The sequence below is a fragment of the Corvus kubaryi genome, unplaced genomic scaffold (genome assembly GCF_017639235.1).
Source record: "Corvus kubaryi isolate FWS band 111438036 unplaced genomic scaffold, C.kubaryi_AGA036_p1.0 37308, whole genome shotgun sequence".
Taxonomy (NCBI): Eukaryota; Metazoa; Chordata; class Aves; order Passeriformes; family Corvidae; genus Corvus; species Corvus kubaryi.
Window position 1 is genome coordinate 6,531,169 of NW_024581096.1, and position 20,066 is coordinate 6,551,234.

Sequence of the window (20,066 nt, forward strand, 5' to 3'; positions counted from 1 at the left end):
GCGGCCCCTCCGGAGAGCTCGGCAGCGCGGCGCCCAGCGCCACCCCGGTACATGGATTACCTGGTAGGTTCCCGGCGGGAGCGGACCGTCGGACATCTTACCGAGTGGCTGAGGCAGCGTCCGCGGCGCGGGAGTGTGCGGGGGGCAGCCCGGGGCCGGGGGCGCTGGGTCCGGCCGCGCTGCCGCGCCCGGCCCGCCCGGCTGTTCACGGGCGATAAAGCGGCCGGGCCCCGCTCATTTGGCCGCTATTAGGTTGCTAAAGCCGTGACCCGGGTCGCTGTTTTTTTCCTAAATGCTGGAGCTTAAGGCACGCTTGAATGAACTAAATTGCTACCGCCGGCGGGATCAGCCGAGCGCCCGGGCAGCTGGTATTCGGGGGTAGTGTTTATTGCTCTTTAATGAATATTGGCTTCATTCGTCTGCGAGAGATCGTATCGCGGGCTCGCATCTCAGCTGGGGTCGTGGCTGGTGTTTGCACTCACCCGCACACCCTCGGCGAGCAAAAACCCTGTGGCACGGCTGGCTGATGAGCAGGTGGCTTTGTTTTATAGTATGGTACCTGCTTACCTGGTCTTTTCAGCCTAACAGTGTGAGGGCGTAACGAGCACATCCCATCGCTCCAGTCCTGCTGGGATCCCATTGCTCCACTCTTGTTGCTTTGAGCGCTGTGTTGTGAACTGGTGCTCGCTCCTTCACCGTGAAGTGCTTCGAAGCGTCAGCTGGGGCAACGAAGAGCAGGCATCTTCTGGCCATCCCTGTTCGTTGTTGGTGTCAAGTGTGACCAGGAAGTATTTGGAGTCAGAATCTTGGCTCTGTCATTCATGTTTTCACACGGGATGCTCAAGGGTGTAGGCTTTCAAGAGAGGCTCGTCAAATGCAACAGAATCTCTGGAGATGCTCTTTTTAATGAACTGAAGATTTGCCATGTTGAGATGAGAGCTGCATGCAGGCTTTTCCTTTTCTGACAGCTAGCTAAACCAGAAATACATTAAATGCATACTTTACTATTCTTATGTCCATGTAGCGAAGATTTATTTTGGTTTATTGAGCCTCACTCCCCCCACCCCCCCCCCCCAAATACCCAAAATATTTTACACTTGCCTTTCAGAATTTGAATACTACAAAGAGGCACTAAAAAATGAGTCCCGTGTGGCAGAAATGGTAGGCAGACTTCTCTTTAAGAACCTAGTTAATGAAACACTGATAGTAAACTTGCTGGGTATCAAGTGCAGCCTCATAGCTCCTTGAGAGCCTGGAGCTGTTTCTTAGATTTTTTTCCTTTATAAACTTATGTCCAGATGAAACTGCCCATTCTGTACTTTTTGAAATGCTTACATTAACCTTTGTGACTTCTACAGGCTGTTGTGTGGAAGGCCAACCACTCTGAGAACAATAAATTTAATAAGCCTTGGAAACTGAGAACATGTTTTTGTATTAACTAAAGGGAGGAGGGGATTAAATAGCTCTGGGTTTTTTTTCTTCCCCTGACTCTTATTCTCCAGCTGATCGTTTTCCTCTTTGTTGTTGTTGTGTGGCCTTCTTTGGTATCAGCTCTAGAAATACCTCATTGAACATGAGGTTCAGGCACCTCAGAAAGTCTGCTCTAACAAAAAAAAAAAATATGATGGTGAGATAGGCAACTAGTTGTGTACAGCTATTTTTAGCTTGTTGTCACAGTCTGCCCTGGTGTAAAGATGGGTCTACTCTTTTGTTCTATGCAAGACTTGAAGTTGTAGTGTAAATGTTAACCTATGGTGGTAGAATAATTGTCGCGTTATTTCCATAGCAAAAACAGCTGTACATGTTAAGGAATTTTGTGTTTTGTGCATTTATGTTGAGTTCTTGCACATACATGGGCATCAAAACACAAACAGAAGCTCCCTTTTCTGGTTCCTCATGTTGGGCCCCTGTGTTGCAGCCTGCAGGCAGTGAGGTTTTGTCCTGTGCTTGCAGTTGAGGCAGAGAGCAGAGCAAAGGATGAGGTTGTTTCTGTTTGCAGTAGTGCTGTGACAGTATTTGACAAAGTTTTGGTTATCAGTGGGGCTGAGCGAGGGAGTTTGGTGGAAGAAGGTGAGGACAGATGAGGTCAGGTTTCCTGCAGCAGGGACTCAGGAGTCAGTCCATCTGCACATCTTCCCTAAGCCAGCTCTTCCCAAATTTGCATAGCAAAGTTCTTTTCCTGATTTTATCTGGATACAACGTACATTGATGGAGACTTCTCTTCTCCATTAAGAAGCAGATCCCAAGAACTGCTGAACATCTGAAGCACTTTCCAATATCATCAGGCTGTTGAAAGCATTCAAAACCTGCTCAAAGTGAAGTCAGTTGGAGCCAGCTTGGACTGTGGCCTGAAGCTTTTATGGGCAGATAACCAGAACCTGAGTAGGGCCTCCCCTACTTCCCGTGTGATCCTTGATTTATGTCTAATGCCATTTGATAATAAATTGGTACTAAAAGAGTATCTTCTGTGATGCTCTGGTCTGTTTTTGCGGTTTTGCATTGTAACAAAAAAGTATCACTGCCTCTGTATCTTTAATGGCTAGAAGAGGCTCTTCAGCCTGGTGCCTCTTTTATTTTTGTGTTGATATAATTATGATGTTATGAGTGATGTGGTGGTTTTTTTTTTTTCAGTCAACATGACTAAACTAGGCTCGGCCTCTAAAAAAGAATACATCTTCACTCAGAGGCACCTTTTACTTACACGTGTTTTTCTCCTTGTATTTAGTTAACACTTTTAAAACACATTATTGTGAACACAGCTGCGTCAATGACTACATAATCCAGTGTACTGTCTGCAATCGTCTTCGGCTTCATTCTTGCTACATTGTGTCTGGAAGAATTTTAGTGTATTAGAGACTTGTGTTGGTTGGCCTCTGTTCAGTAGACTATGCTTAATTTAAGGAGTTACGGCATGATGCATCTTGTGAAAAGCATGACATGTGACCAGTCTTACAGTTTTTGCTTGGAGAACTTGTGGGGAAACAATAAAAAAGCTTCGGTTTTTCTTATGTGCTAAAATTACAATGCAAATTTTAAGCTCCTGAGTAGACTTGCACTACACTTCTTAAGTGGCATCCTCTGCAGTGGATGAAGTTCTTACATGCTTCCATTCAAGGTATCAGCCTGATCTGTGTAGAATTTTTAAAAGCCACTTGAGAGAGTGGTGTAGAAATTTGAATGTGTTTCTTCACAAAAAAAAGGTGTTATATTGGCCTAAGAGGTTTATAAGAAAAAATTGATAACCTGTTTAATTTTGTATTTTTAGCATTTTCCTTACGATAGCTTATCCCTAAATTATATCCCAAGATACTATGTAGTATCTTAGTTGTATATAAAAATGTTTCTTGAGCAGGTATTGAAGAGCATGTTACGACCTGAAATGGAAGATAACTCTTCTTGCATGATCAACCGCTTCAGCTTTAGTGGTTTTTTTTTCATTTTTTTCCCCTTTTCTGGGAAGTTAAACAGGAACATGGGTTCTGCAATGTCAAGAGAGTGCACACTGCTAGTGTGCTAGAATCCTTGTTGCTTTGTTGGGGATTGGTTTCTTTTAACTATAACAAGTTTGAGGGTTTTTTTGTTCTTTGTACATTTGTTAGCTAATACAAACTATTTTACTCCTGTATGCATGCACATGAAACCTAAAATTTGGAAAGTTTTTGAATAAATGTAACTAAATTTTCAAATTTTAGATGAATATGTGAATAGGCCTTAAAGTGACTTAAGAGTTTCTGCTTGGTTTTTGAACAGTCTTGACCTCACATTCTAGACAGTTAGTGTTCAGACAAAGTCTTGGCTGGGGAAAGCTGCATATACCAAACTGGTGTTCTTAAAAGTGTTAGATGATATTAAAAAAAAAAAAAAAAGTTTCTGAGCAACTTTTCTTTCTTGGGGAGTTTACTTTTAAGACCTTTCTTTTAAGTAGTTAGACTCTTTAATTTAATTGGGCAGGTTAGATTCCGGAAGTGGCAATATGGGAAGATCAAGATCAGTTAGTGATTCTGCTCCACCTCAGATACCGTGTTTCCATTGCTGTTGCCAGTTCCATTGTTTCGTATCTGCAGGTCATTGAAAACATTCTTTCTTATACCACAAATGTGTTACAGAGGCATATGTTTGAAGGTAGGAGTTTTACTTCACTGAAACTTTGTAAACCCATAGACGCTGTCCTTTGAATAAGGAAAACTGGGTAAAGGTCCATACCAGCAACTCTGTATTTTCCCTCTGAGGCACATGCATGTTTTTGATACAGGGCCTGAAACATGAGCAGCAACAATCTATACATAGGGCCTTCTCCTCTTAGTGTTTGCTGAACATCCCTCTCATGGGAATTTTGTCTTTTGTCATGTAGCAATAAGGATTATTTAGGCTCTGTGTTGACTCATCTATCAGCTCTAACATCCTTCAAAATTTACACCTTCTGTAGAGCACAAGAGCTTTTATTTTATTATCCTCCCTTCTGTTTGGGAAGTTGATTAGACACAAGGATGAAGGGTCTGACAGTTGTTTCAAAATAAAGATATAACTGAATGCAGGAGAGAAAACAACAGCTGTAAGGTCAACTAGTGTACAGGGTGCATGCAACTGTATTAGTGTTTGGATCAGATGTGAATCATTGAATTGAAGAAGATAATACTTATGGTTGTAGATTTGCATTGCAGAGTGATCACAGATGACGTGAACTTAATATTTTTTCGAACGAAACCAGATGGAAAGACTTACTTCGCTAATGAGTTTTTACACCACGGGCCTAGATTAGAACTAGTGTCTGAAGTATGTAGGACGAATACTTGGTCTTCAATGCCAGCTCTTGCTTTGTACCACCACACCATGTTGCTCTGTGGTATGTTGCTCCTGAATTCTTCAGTCAGACCTCAAGCTTGAGGCAACATGATGAATTTCACAAAAGGTTAGAAATGTAAGCTTTTTATAAGTGAGAATATCTGCGTTTAGTAAGGACAGAATATTCCTTCTAATACCACATGCTGATTAACATTTTTGGCTTGTTGTCAGTATCATCAGGTCATGTTTTTTCATACTGCCAGCTTGTGATGTTTATTCTCTTAAACTGAGTTCTGAAGTTTTGTGATTGTGTGAGGATATTAGCTCTCCATTAATAAAAGAATAATTTTTAGTTTAGTTTAAAAACACACATGTGGACCCAAAGAGCTGTAAAAGCCATATGAAAAAAACACAACAGTATTTAAAATGTTGTGATTCTTTGTGTTTTGCCTCATACTGCTCTGCAGTATGTTGTTTTTGCTGTTTTTCACAGTGTGTGCAGCATAACTTTCTGAAGTGCAAAGCGTACTGTATAAAAGTCCTTGTGGACATGAGTAGGGTATTTGCAATTGAGTAAAAGATGTCTCATCTCATGCTGGAGCTCTTCAGCTTACAGATTTTTTTTTTTTTTCCCACTGGCAGCCTGGTAAGGTGATTAAATTAGTTGCCAACCAGTGTGTAAGTAACTGTGAGGAAGAGACACAAAACAGGAAGTGTAGGTGACAAATCCTTATGCTAGATGCAGTCCAGCCCTGGAGCTTAGTTGCTTGTAAGAACAAACAGTAGGAGGGAATGTGAATCTATGTATGATGCTCTGCTGTATGTTTTGGTGGAGCAGCAGCAGAAGAATTTGTTCATAGGACCCACATTAGCTTTTGGCATTGGAGAGTCTGAGTAAGCAAGATGGCATCCCAGATCCACTAGGAACTGTTGATATGGGAGAAGTAAGTTTGCAGATTTCTTTTTTTGTTATGACTTGGAGCTTTTGTATGGAAGCACCATCTGTTTTCTACATTTTATTAACTTTTACAACTGCTGCTGCCTAATCTTCCTTTAAATGATTTTGACTCCAATAGAGGTGAAAAACTTAGAAGCAATTAAAAATGAAGAAATCATTTTTTGTAATACAAATTTCATGGGAAGTATGAATGAGCACTGAGAGCACAGCTCTGGCAGTGAATGAGAGGGAGAAATGAATTCAGAGATTACAAGGGAATTTCATAAATACGAATTAACTATAATAAATAAACTGCATGTGCTTTGGATGGGCTGATGCAGAGACAAATACTAAGAATGCATATTGAACCCAGGCAAAAAATTGTAGTACCTCTTTTGATATCCATAATGAAATGGCAGATGAAATTCAGTGTTGATAAATGCAAAGTTGCATATATTTATAGAAGAAGTCACATGGTAGTACAGATGCATGGATAGGCCCTAAAATATCATCAGTACTCGGGAAAGGGAATGAGGATCCTTCTTTAAAATGTCACCCCAACCCAGACATCTGTCAACAAATTTAGAGTATTTAGAAGGAAAAAGGGAAAGATCTCATTTTTACACTGCTTAAATGTATGGTTTGGTCTTGTCTTAGATGCTGCATGTCTGGTTGCATCATCTCAGGAAGAGTATTGAAAAACCAAAGAAGATACAGAGAAGGATGATGTGGTAATTCAAGGAAAGCAATTGCTTCCGTACAAGCAGGGATTAAATAGTTATAGCCCTTCAGTCTGGAGAAACAGCTGACTGGTATGAACAGGCAATATTCTAGACATCTTTGAAATCAGAAAGAGAGGTAACTAGGCAATAAGTAAATTTTTCCCAATAGAAGAACTCACTGACAGTTATAATCCAGGAACTGTGTTTTCATGTGAGTGTAGTTGAATTCTCACTTGTGCAGTAATGTTAGAGAAGTCAAGATGAGTAGACTAGGAATTTGTACAGTGCCTTCAAAAACAGGTCTGTTGTGGGTTGGTATTAAATGTGATGTTCAGATGTGATGGTAGGAGATCCTGAAGTTGTGATTGCTGGACCATAAGGATAGATCATGAGATGTAATTCCCTGGATGTCCTTAGGCTTTGCCATGGGCTAAAGACATCCATTTCTCCTCATTGAGAGGACAGCTAGAACTAGTTCTGGAACAGGGAATTGCAGTTAGAAAATTGACATGTTCCAAGTGGTGTCCAGGAGTACTCCCTGGTGTAATCAGAATTGCATCAACTGCACAGGAGGTGGGACATTTTAATTCAGAGGAATTGGTGAAGATACTTAATCTACTCCAGGGGCACGTAGCTAATGGATTCCTTCTGCTTGGAAGTGCTGCCTTGACGTATGAGGAGAGGCTATTGGCTTTCCAACATCTCTGTTTTAATTGAATTTATGACTTTGTATCTAAGGCCCACAACACTGAGTGAACCTGAAACTGTGTAGACAGCCTATGTAGAGAGATGATGCACTCTACAAAGAGTGATCTCTTCTCTGAGTGCTTTCTTCTTGCCTAGAAACTTGCATAATTTCAGGTTTCAGCAAGACTGGAGAAAAGGTCCAGAATTCTTGAGAAATGTCTATGCTGTTCTTGGAGCTTTTAATTTTCTGCTGGCTAATCTGCATCTTTCACTGCCTGAGCCATTGCAGTCCTGGAAACAGTCATGGAAAACTGTTCTACTGAGAATATTGCCTAAAAGAGAGGAGAGCATTGTTCTCTAGTGCATCCACTTGATTACTTTTTGTGATGACAAGAGAGTTCTTGGATCCAGTCCTATTCCTGTTCACATATCATTGCTTTTCTATCAACATCAGGTTTCTTCTAGTCTCTAAACTAAGATTTATTTTTCTAATGATTATGTACAAGAAGATTGGTATTTTAGAAATCTAATTATTCAGCATTAAAGGAGAATATGAAAATATTTTCTGTGTCCTTTTTCCCTGAGAACAGTATTAAAAAGAATTTGGGGAGTTTAAATTAGAAATGTTATTAACGGAATGTGCTAGAGGGCTGTGACATCTTGTGCAGAAAGGGGAGCCTTGGAGTTACTAGTTGGAGTTCAGTACACAAGGTTAGCAAACAGCAGTTCTGGTCAAAGTTCCTGCTACATTTACTGTAGTGGGTACCCACATGTTCCTCAAAACATAAGTACTGAGAATTTGTTTCAGGCTCCATACATAAAGGTGCCTTAAAAATTGCATATTTTATACACTTGTACTGCTAATTTTTGCCATTTTATACACTGGAAAAGATGCAGGTAAGAATGGAGATGGAAAAAACTTCTGCCTGGAAGATCCAGCAATTCCAAGTGATTACTGGGTTGTATCACTTAATTATAAATGAGCAGAAGTGTGCCTGGATCTTTAGTTTATTAAAGAAACATATCACCAGAAAAAAAACCCTCTAACATTTTCCTTTTCTCGTGTTGCTTTCTGTTTTTGTGGTCTTGGAGATATATTCACTGCTTGATTTATTTAGGATTATGTCACAGCGAGTTGAGGTCCAGGTGAGTGTTTCTGCTGGGTGGCAGAATTGAGGATACCGGCTCCTGCAGTTCTGTCTGGTGTTGAGCCTTTTGTTTCTTTTCTGAGAACCTGATTAGGCTCCCCCTCCCCTTTTGCCCACCGCGGTTTGTGATGCTAGTGCTTTCAACTTGGTGCTTGCATCTTTGAAGTCATCAGTTGCAGAACATGCTCTAGTTAATCTTTTCAAAATCTGGTCTCTTGTAAATATTATGAGTAGGGATTTAATCTTGTATTTGCTGACAAAATAGATATTATTTAAAACAATGGCTTTGTGAGTTGCAGACTGTGTGCCTGTGTCAGAGCTGAATGAGATTTTTTTTTTTTTTAACACTAAATACTGAAATGGTTTTTTACTGATATTTGTACTGATAGCTGAATACTTGAAAAAATGGGCAGAACAGATGCTTGTTGTGAATTGAATGTTGCACAGCTGCAGGGCAGACGTCTTTCAAAGTCATTATGAACAGCCACGTTTTTACAAGGTACTATTAAAGTAACAAAGTATTGGGCAAATAGGAAAGTTAGCCATGAGTTTACTTTCAGTGGGAGAAGTTATTTAATGTTTGTGAGATGACCTTTTGCCTAAGCAGAAGGGTGCTTTTTGGCAGAGATGCATGTGTATATTGTTTGACATATTTGACCTGTTGGCTCCATTTTTCGCTTTTGACATGTGAAGTCACTTCTGTGAAGAATTAGTCCTTGTAGAATTGTATCAAACAAGGTATCTTTCTTTCATAGTATTTGTAGGTATATTTTTACATTTTTTTTTCTTTTATTTTCATGCTTACCGTGTAAAATCCTTTCAGAAAGCAACAATAAACTGTAAGTAAATTAAATGCAAATTTTACAACAATTGTTTTGTTGCCCAATTGTATGGTCCCAAGTGAGTTGCACAACCAAAATAACGAAAGATTACAAGTATCAAGAATAAACTCCCCATTGTAGCAACAGATTATCAACTATATCTTAACTCAGTGGTTGGAGTGATAGTCTGAAGGATATTATCATTAAATTTTAAATTATTTAAATCAATTCCTGTCACTTTTTCAGGGATTAAACTGAAATACTACTGGGGAGGGAATGTAAATTTTCAGAAGGATAGGTGAATATGATATTAATAGATATTAATAGTAGCACTGGATTTAATGACCTTTTTTACCACAATAGAATGTAGTTTATAAGCATTATCTTGGGGACTTGAAGAAGGGATTATCTTAGTATTTCACTGGGAAATGCATAAGGGAAACATTCATCGGTACTGTGTGTGACAGAATTCGTGCTTTATAATTATAGCCTGTGGTTTCAGAACATTACAGTAGCAAGCAAACCCAGCAACAGATGAGTAAGGTAACACAGGATGTAGGTTGTTTTATTCTACTGAAGCAAGGATCTACAGGGGCTTACTGTGGAATTTGAACTGCAGTTTAGTACTCCCACTAATGTATAGCCTGGAAATACTAAATAAAAATTAAAAAAATAAAACAATTTATAATGCTGTGCTTGTCTAGAATAAAAGCAAACAGTATATATGGAGAAGCTGTAATGGTTTGCTGCTGCTGCATGTTTACTTCTCTTGCAAGCGGAAATAAATTTACTTTGGATATAAAGTTGTGTCCGCTAGCAACATAGAATCTGCCAGGATACTGAAAATGCAAATCACTGCATGTATCACCTGGTATTTAAGTATGGGCTTAAATTGCCGGAGACCCAGGTTAAACATTAGGAAACTTTCTAGTAGAGAGGGTAATGATGCACTGGACTAAATTGCTTGGGGAAATCATCCATCCCTGGAACCTTTGGAACAAGGTCTGCAAATACTGTCAGGAGGGGTATGGTTTCTGACCCCGCCCCACCACTTTGTGTAACTGCAGGATTTCTTGAAGTCAGTTCCTATTTCTCTGTCACTTTTTTCTTTCTGGGAGAAGCTCAGAGCACAAGTAATAGACTTGGATGTTTGTTCTTAAAGCTGCAAAAAAAATTTCCTTAAATTGAAATGGTGCTTTGAATCAGCATTTCCTTGTCATTAATAATATGCTAGATTACTTCCAGTAAGAAAAGAAAATCAACTGTGCTGTTGAAGTTTGCTTTCAGGGTTTTGTGCTGTGCTTTTTGACTTTCAGACAATTCAGCGAAATACTGTTTGTTTCAAATTTAAATGTAACAATTACAGATAAAGAAAAATGTTGGTACACATTTTTTTTATTACTTATAATTAATGAGATCTGTTCTTTTGATTTTTTTAAAATCCCAATTCTAATTAAATGGGTATTTCATTTAAAGGGTGGGAGAAATTAGAAAGCAGATGCTGAGATGATGTTTTGACTGGTACGTTTAAAGTCTGTATCATCCAGCACTTTATCTTAGATAATGTGTGAACTTTTTAAATATTAAATAAAAATGTTTCACTTTGGCTTTAAGTTTTGCCTTTCAAATACCTTATATACCTTTATATATGGTATTTGAAAGGCAAATTACTCAATTACTTTTCTGAATACATCATTGTAAGCTTAGTTTATTTTACCTAATTGCATAGGAAATATGGCAAACATACAGTAGTATTTATTTTCGTGTTGGAGAGCTGCATTTATTTCCTGGCTTTGTTATGCTAATTAAAGAAGGTGTTTTTCATCTGTTTCATCAGAAATTCGTAGTCCATCCTCAGCCTCTCTGGGTGACTGCAGAAGACATAGAATTGTGGCATCACAGCAGATCGGAAGTTGAGCAAGTTGAGGGTAAAAACTTTTAATATGATTTTTCCCAGCTGTAAGAACAGATAAAATAAAATGTTCATTTTCATGTTCTACTTTGAACATGAAAATATCAGAAAACTAAAGGAATAAGACTCCAGAAATGTGCAAGCATTAAATTATATACATTATTTTGGTATATAGAGGAAGAAAGTTTCAGTGATGGTACAGGGAGAGAAGAACTGTAACATATAAGCACAGAAGCTCTTTACAGTCTACTAGGAGGCCAAAAAGCACTCCATTAAAATGTTTCTTGCAGATTGTTTTTGAAACAGAGTAGATAAAAATAAATGAGGCTGAAAGCTTACATGCAAATTGTTAAGATTGTGTACAGGCATTTTGGGGATCATTAGGTAATCTGAGGCCTATAATTAAATACTGAACTAGTAAGTGTAAAGGTGTTGACAGCTGCTTCTGTATGAAAGGTAGTATGCATCTGAATAACCTGAATTTATATGGCATTTTTCTCAGGTTGTTTAATACAGCCTTGAAGAAGTTGGTTTTTTTCGGGGCAGAGGGGAGACATGGGAAGAAAAGTAGTTCTGAATAAATAGCATTCTTGGTAATTTCTTTATTTTGATTCCTTTAGACTATGTCTGAATGTATCCAGCTCTCATTTGCTGTTTGTAGAATTGGCATTTACACGGTAAGGCAATGTTCTAACTAAATAAGTATATTTTTGTTAGTGTTAATGCCATTTGAGTGAAAAGAAGTTGAGATTTTTAGTACTGGATTTAAGTAATGCAGATAGCAAAAGGGCTTTCTCATACTAGTTTGCATAAACAGACTACAGTAGGTTTTTGTCCTGTCAAAGATTTACTAAAACCAGAAGAGAAAATGTATCCTCCACTTTAGTTAAAAAAGTGAAAGAAAAATTCAGCCAACCTCTTGAGGTGTAAGAAAATTTAGAATTCATGTGCATCAGTTGCTGAGAATTCTTGTGTGTCGTTGCTGAAGGGTTTATGTACCTTTGCCTTTAAATATCTATGATGTTTGAGTAACGTCACATATTATGTGACGTATTACAAACATGGTAGCTAAATGCACATATTGTCTGAAAGCCTTAACATTTGGAAATGCTGTTAAGTTAAACTTACCTTATATAAGAGAAATAAGAAGTTTACTTCAAACATATGTCCCAAATATGCTAGCATTTATTTTTCTGCTCCCAGTTGTTCTAATTAGTGATGAGAACAGTTAGATGAATGGGGTTTTGCAGAAATTAATTGCACTACTACAATAATGTGTAGTGTAAACAGAGCTTACACAATGTATAAGACTCTGTTGCTCAAATCATGCTTCATATCCTGGAGCTTTTGGAGAGGGAATGCTGCTCCTTCTGTTACCACTTCTCAGGAGGAAGCCTGGAATGTACCACTTCATGCAGTCAAAAGTGTAGGTGAGTTTTGAACAGTGATGAGGCCTATGTGCCGTCAGTAAGTCTTACCTGAGGACAGAATCTCAAAGCTTAGCATCTGCTTTTGTTCATAGAATTTGGTTCCAGGTAGTGTTTAATATCTTACTGAGTTTTTTTTCCCATGACATTTGCCTGCTTTCTGTTTTCAACATCTAAATGTCTTCTAAATGGTAGAAGAGTCAAAGGCATATTTCTTTATGGTATTTATATTTCTTAGGAAGACTTTCTCTCTAAAAATCCCTATGTGATAGGAGTATACTATCTTGAAGGATCAACAGGGTTACAGTATGAGGTTTCAATGGCTGCAAGGTACTCGAATGGTTTGCCAGTTCTTTAGAAGGCTAGAGTAAGCTGTTCAAATTCATTTGAGGGAATGTCCCAAGTATAAATGTGTGTGTATTGCAGACCTGGGTATAAGCAGGTACAATGTACAACAAAATACATCCTCTGACAGTAATCAGTTCTGTTTTAGTTTAAAATTGGTTAAGTGTTGTCTATATACTGGAGTGCCCTATTAAGTTGTGGTAGCTGCAGTTAGAGTGATAGTTGTATAACTGGTATCTCACTCTCACCTTCTGGGCAGCAAAATATTTAGTGTTTTAAATTGCAAAATAAAAAGAGCTAGCTTGGTTTGTTAAAATGCTGAAAGAAATTGATTTCACTGACTGCTGGTACTTAAGGGAGGATAGTGAGGAAGATGATGACTAGACTTCAGAGCATCTGGAGATGCACAGTTGTGGCCACAGTTGTGCAGGCAGGACACAGATCCAATGTAAAGTGCATTTGAAAGTTAAAATAGTTCATTTAGGAAAATGCTAGGTGCAGAGAGTACTTGCTTACATAAAAATGCCTGTCATTGCAAGGGTGAGTTTCAGATGATCTGACAGGTTGGTGGGTTTGGACAGCTTTGGTATCAGAATAAACAGAGAGGCCTGCTGAAGTGAGAGCTGTGCAGAAATATAGTGTGATAGTTTCTGCCTCTGCACCGTGTCCTGCTCATGCTTGTAACTCTGTCACTGGCTTTGTTTCTCAGGTATGTCAGCAGTCTGGCAGCTAGCAAGTATTGTGTGCTCCATACTGATGTCAAGAGCAAACCACAAAACTCCAGCTCCTATTTCCCTTTTAATTAATGCCTTGTGTCTTGTGCTTTCTGCTGCATGCTGTTTTGCAGATTCAATAGATTTTCTGTTTGCTAGGATTGATTTTTCTGCAAAATCTAAGAAGTCTCTCAGATGCCAGTCCTTAGCAGCACCATTTGTTCAGCTTGTACTGTGTTACTTGGACACTTCCTTGTCCTCATGGTACAATGCTGCAAATAAGGCTTTTAGTCCTTTGGACTACAGACATCTCAACTGTTAGTCTGTTATCAAGCTGCTTATCAGTAACACTCTAAAGCACCCATTACATCATCACCTGTACTACACCATTAAATAGGCTTCCTGTTTTTATGGGACATACAGATTATGAGATGGAGGAAGAGTTTATATAGTGATCTGCGGCAAAACAGCCTGTGCTGCCATGATTAAGAAGTCAAAACTTTGTTGTCTTGAGCTATGAGAAAACCTACATCTTTGCAAGAGTACAGGAAGAGATGGGATGCCCATCTCTGAATCTGAAACTGATGGATGTGTATTCTAAAAGGAAAACATTACCATAAACTCAAATGAAAGGTTTTGGGATTAAGAAATCAACCAACCAATGAAAATAAACCTCAATGTGTTTCACATAGCTAGTAGCTTCTGGCAGAAGTACCAGTTTTTCAGGTGCATGTTTCTGCTTCTCCCACCATACTAGTATCTGCATCAGATGTGTCAATTGGATGTGTGGGAACAGGCAGATAAATTTGTGAATCTGCGTGACTGTGGAGATTGTAAGCATATGGCAGCTTGTAACAAAGGTTATAATTTATTTCCTTTCTGTTTCTGATTTAATTTTCTTAACCAGATAAAGGTCCTGTTAAATAATGATGGAGAATTCTACCTACATGAACCTCAGAGGGAAAATAATCCAAATTTTTTTGTCTTGTAAAACAATTTTTATGTCAGGACACTTGCCACCTTTATACATATTTAGGACTCCACCTTGGAAACTATGTGCATGATTAGGTGCCTATGCATATACTCCAGAATGTTCACTGATACTCTGTACTAGGCTTTGAGACTTTTGTTCTTTTCATCCATTTGCATATAATTTTAAGCTTTTTTGAACAGGTTCTGTCCCTAACCCTTAAATGTGACTGCAGGAACATGCAAAACGTGATTTTCACATCACTTGTTGTTTTGGACAGCAAAATGGACAGAAGCCTGTGTGAGGTGAGAACCATGCAAAAATACCTAAGGAGGCCTAGTGGCATGGTCATTTACTGGTGTATATTAGAAGTAAAAATACTGGAAAATGCATTTTCCTGTTTCAGGAAATTAAAAAGTAAGTTCTTTTTGTTTTCAAAATATGTCATCAATAGATAAATAATTTTGTTTCAAAGCAAAACAAGGATAATGAAAAGCTCTCTGTAGATCTTTCTGCTTTAAGACGCTGGGTATGGCGAAAGTGATGCACTGTAGCAACGTTGCATCAATGTTGGCATCACCTTCCTGAAAATCATGAGTAGTGGATATTTCAGTTTTAGTAGCCTCTTGGCTTGAATTTGCGCATTGAGAAGTGGAAATAAATGATGCATTTTTACAGCTTTGCTTGCTATAGTTTATATATGGTAAGTACAGTTAACGATGCAAATGTGCTTTTAGTTTTCTGGTTTACTTTGGACTTACTTACATTTGTCTTTGTTTATAATGATAAATTCATGTCTTGAAACGATTTGACTGGAAACAGCTGTTGTGCTAAGGAGTTTGTCTGATGTTAGCAAAAAACCAGAAATAACATTTACTCATAAAGTGGTGGAGAGGAAGCTTTTAAAAGAAGAGAAACCAACTGAGGCAGCAACTAAAGGCAGCCATGAAATAGGAGGTAATCATGGGAACATGTCTGGGAGGTTTCTGGAGCCAGCCTGTGAGTTAGAGTATGGAAAGCTTCCTAATATACACTTCCCCCCCCCCCCCCCCCCCCCCCACCACGGTTTCCCATTGGAAAATACTAAGTTAAAGTAATAACAGTGTTCATATAGCATATCCTGTCTACTCCTCCCTTTCCCATGTCGTGTCCTTGACAGGAGCTGCAAAACAAAAGCACAAAAGTGCAGCAGGAAAAAGTCCTTTTATGTGCTACCCTTGGGGAAATGTGGATAATTCCATTCACAGTTACTGCTGATATTCTGTGGATAGACTGTTGGAAAGGAAAGGTGTAAATGTTTTTAACTTCCAGCCTTAAATAAAAGGTTTTCGCTATCACCCTGGTCTTGGCAGTGACTTGGATTGGGTGGGACTATGCCTGCTTGGTTGTTGCAAATCTGTAGTCAAGCTGCTTGGACCATGCTAGGTGTGATTTATGTTGCTAGCAACCTAAACAGGAGAAAGAGCGGCAGACTCTTGACGTATGTGTCACTGTGCATGTGAATTTTAGCTATACTGTGGGTTTTTTACTATGAGCTATGAGACTTTCCCTGAAATAAAGGTACAGTTGTAACATTTTTTCAAATGAGGAAAGTGAAGACAGGTGAAGGGGGAGAACATCAAGGCTGGGAAAGGAGTGAGATCAGAATACAATTCTCTTCCCTTTCTTTCCACAGAGTTCGTTGGTTAAAGTGAACTGTGCTGTCATTGCTGAGCAGTCTCTCCTTGTGGCCAGAGCTCATGTTCCCTGCTCAAAGAGCTCAGCAGCTTGGTGCAGCCAGTGCTGCTGCGACAGCATTGCTTCCTTGGGCTATTCAGTGATATACACTGTATTTCCAGCTCTTTGAGAACCTCTGACAATTAGTAATTGATTTCACTTGGAAAGGTATGGTTTGCCAAAATAGCCTGTTAATTTTTGTCAGAATCTCTGTTGGGTTGGAATAGAGCTTTGTCCTGGACTAGGGCCTTTACAAATACAGGTTTTGTTCCATCTGATTTGTCTCTGCTGTCCATGGCTCATTCCTGCCCTACAGGACAGCAGGGCTGTTCCACAGGCCATTAGCTTTAGGGAGGACAAGAGGAAAAGGCCAGATCATCATTACAAAAAGACTCCAATCTTTTCTGTTCAGACAAGGTGCTGTTCAATTTGCATTTCTCGAAGCTGTGGGGTTAGTTATCCTGTACGTAAGTGCTGTTTTGCATTTTCCCTTTGGAAGTGAGTATTCCTAATCCTCAGTCTTGCTGTCTGTCCAGAAAACAGTTGTGTAATGTGTTGTCAAAATGTTGTATTTTGCCTTCATGGTGCTCCACATGGAAAATAAACTGCTCTTGTCAGGCTCAAGTGATGCAGGGGGTGATGGTATGAGCATGGAATTTTTCTAGTGGCCTCTGCTGAGCATCCTTTTTTTGTGTAGTTTGCAAAGTAGTCTCTTTACTTATATTAAAAAATTATTTTAATTGAATATAATAGGTTTAAAATGTAATTTGTAAGTACATTGCCAAGTAAAGATATTCAAAATTCTGACAATCTCCTATGACAAAAATGACCTGTTTGAAATCTGAGGTGCCCTGAGATTGTGGATTTGGAAAGATAGCAGGGGAACCTGTTGAATTAATGGCAAATTACAAATCTAGTAGTTCACTGTATCATTTGAATTATTGAGAGGATGAAAAGACTAGAAATGGCTCTTCAGTGAATGTGAATTTTTTTCTTTCACATTCTGTAATGCAGAGGTTGGGAGTATGGATAGCAATGAGATGTGCAAAAGAGCAAATTGATTTGCAAGGATTCCTGACTGGGTGATTGGAAGTTGTGATGGAAGACTCCCTGTGATTATGGTCAAAGTTGCATGCCCTGCTGTCTGTGCACATTCAATCACATCCTCTACCTTGTATAGCTGGATGAGTAAGAATCTAATCGTGATCTGCAAGTGGAAATAGGGGCCAACAGTAATATATACCACTCACAGTATTTTGCATGCAGTTGCAGGTTTTTTTACTCTGTTTTTTTTTAGTCCTAGTCTTGCCAAAAATGGTGTTGCTTTTGAGTATGTATTACAAACTGTTTTTAATCTGTATTTGCCTTTAACAGCAATTGGACAACCACAGAGCACTAGAAATTACACTTCTTGCAGAATAATCATCTTTCACAAGATGTCATATTACAGCAGAAGTGGGAAAAGTTTGTTCTGCAGGTCTTAAACTTTGTATTGTGAGCTCAAAAGTTGTCTGTTTGTCCTAGAATGAGAGAAGATTGCTTTTTCCTGTGAACATGCATGCCCTGTATCCTGAGGGCATCAGTGATAGTTACTATTATGATTGCTGCTGAAAATAGTTCAACTCTGTTTTCTGAAGACATCCTGCATTTGTTCAAGAATAGGTATCTGTTAAGGGAAGAAGTCATACAAGTGGATAGTAGATTAAAAATAAAGGAAATGTATCAAATGCCACAAAATGTAATCTGTTCACATGTTAGCTTTTTTTTTTTTTGGTAGAAAGACATTTCTAATTCTCACCATCACTGTATGTCTATCCATGGTGTTTTTAATGTTTCTTCTCATCTTAAAGTTGAAAATGTTTGCGCAGGTGTTGAAATTAGTTTTCGAAGTGGTTTGCTGAATATCTGCTGCTACAGCTTCTTTATAATTATAGTGTGCTGTCTTCAAAGTAGTTTAAGATTGTATGCATGTGTAATTAAATCCATAAATGCTTTTGGAAAGGCTGTTCTACAACATCCTTTAGAGCCTTTTAAAGTAGATAGTGCTTTTAGATCTGCCTTCTATTACAGTGTTTGTATTTTGATCAGTTTGATTATATTGCACACAAATCATAAAGCCAGTTGTATTCTGTCATATGAAACCTTTTGAGTGCCACTTCATTTTTATGGCAGGGATTTATATAGTACAAAACTATACTGAATTTTTACTGGGTTTATATTGCTGGGTATTATGTTGTTTAAGAGTAGAAAACAACAGTGTTTAATAGATGCCATAAATTCATACTATGGTTCCACTGGTAGGTCTGTATATACTTAAATTTCAAAAGGAAGCTTTCAGGTAAGTAATTGTTACTAGGATCTCAAATGCCATTCTGGGCAATAGACCTTTAGGTTTAAGAATATCTTTTGTCATGGGAAGCAAAGGCTACATACAGCTATCACATGGTATGTTGTAACCAAGATTTTAAAATTCTGTTCCTGGTATTGTCACAATTGCCTGTGTCAATGCAGGCAAATCTCTAGTACCTCTGTTTTCAGCAATGCTTTCTAAAGCATTTCCCAAGGCTTTCCAAACTTACGACTTCAATTTTTTTAGCTTTATTTAATGCTACTGGTGAAAGTGCTACACCTACCTTGTTTCACTCAATCTTTCTGGTGTCTTCAAGACCTCATGAACACAAATTATTTGTTGTGCAGTTATTTTGTCATGGAATGTCCTGTGTTGAAAGGGACCCGCAAGGATCATTTGAGTCCAACTTCTGGCGCTGCACAGGACAACCCAAAAAAATCTCACTGTGTGCATTGTCAAAATGCTTCTTGATTCATATACTGGGACCTTACACATTACAGAAAAAACAAGGTTGGTGAATCTTCAGATCCATTCCCACAGAGCTTCTCATCTGAAAGAGTTTTTTTTTTTATTAGTGTAAGGAAAGCAACAGCAGCCAGTGGAATGAAATGTCCCACTTTCTCCTCCTGTTCTCCAAATCAAAGTGTCAGTTAAGAGAGGGACACACAAGTCTGCTATATGTTTCCTGGGCTTTCAACAAGATGCAGATGCCAGAACAGAGAGTAGCTGCTCAGTAGCATTTTCAAAACTTCATTTTAGCCTTGAGCACATGCAGGCACCATGTTTTTGAACAGATCCATATTCTTCCAATGGTTTCTTTTTCAAAACAAGGCAACATGTTTCCATGCTGCAACTGGGACTTTACAAGGGCATGTAATGATAGGACAAGGGGGAATGGCTTTGAACTGAAAGAGGGAAAATTTAGATTACATATTTGTTGGGGTCTCCTCCCCTGCCATGGAGCCCTGGGAGAGGGGCCCTGGGGGGGAGACACGGGGTTTCCCTGCCCCTGGTCAGCCTCATTTCCCATTGGTTGGTTTGTGTTCCCCGGGGTGGCCAAGGACCCTGGGGTCCTGTGGCTGCGGGGTTCCTGAGCTGAGCCCCGGCCATGTGGCTGGAGAAATAAACATCTCTGAAACATCTACCACGAATCTGTCCATATATACTTCATTTCTACGGGACTCCTGGTTTGATATATGCGTGTTACAGTAATCCCCGCTGTAACAAACTGGTGGAGGAATGCGGGCAGGACACTGATCCCTGAGGAAGATTCGTGAGTAAAATAACCACTCTAGACCTCTCTTCTCATCTTGGTTTGGATAGTCTCTCTGGACGATGGAAGAATCGTGGGAAATGGGGCTCTCTGAGCCATAGAAAAAGTATCTAGAAGTAAGAGGAATCCTTGAACAACAAAACAAAAAAGTAATGCAACCGGGAGATCTAGAACATTTTTTTCATCTGGCTTTTCAAAAGGTTCTCCTATATTTCTCGAGACTTACTTTTTGATATCGAACCTCCTGAATCTTGTGAGGGGTG

At 38.9% G+C, this 20,066-nt stretch overlaps 1 protein-coding gene across 5 annotated transcripts in view; it reads left to right on the top strand.

Moving 5' to 3' along the window:
• Positions 1–20,066, top strand: part of ARL15 (ADP ribosylation factor like GTPase 15) — a 251,984-nt gene continuing 231,918 nt past the window's right edge. For 3 of the 5 annotated variants that reach the window (XM_042028365.1, XM_042028361.1, XM_042028366.1), the window contains exons 1-4: positions 1–63; positions 9,100–9,115; positions 10,935–11,025; positions 11,630–11,686. In XM_042028365.1, the coding sequence (XP_041884299.1) occupies positions 11,633–11,686 (54 nt within the window). In that variant the 5' untranslated portion in view covers positions 1–63; positions 9,100–9,115; positions 10,935–11,025; positions 11,630–11,632. The remainder of the gene's footprint in view (positions 64–9,099; positions 9,116–10,934; positions 11,026–11,629; positions 11,687–20,066) is intronic. The other 2 variants (XM_042028363.1, XM_042028364.1) reach the window with 2 other exon arrangements.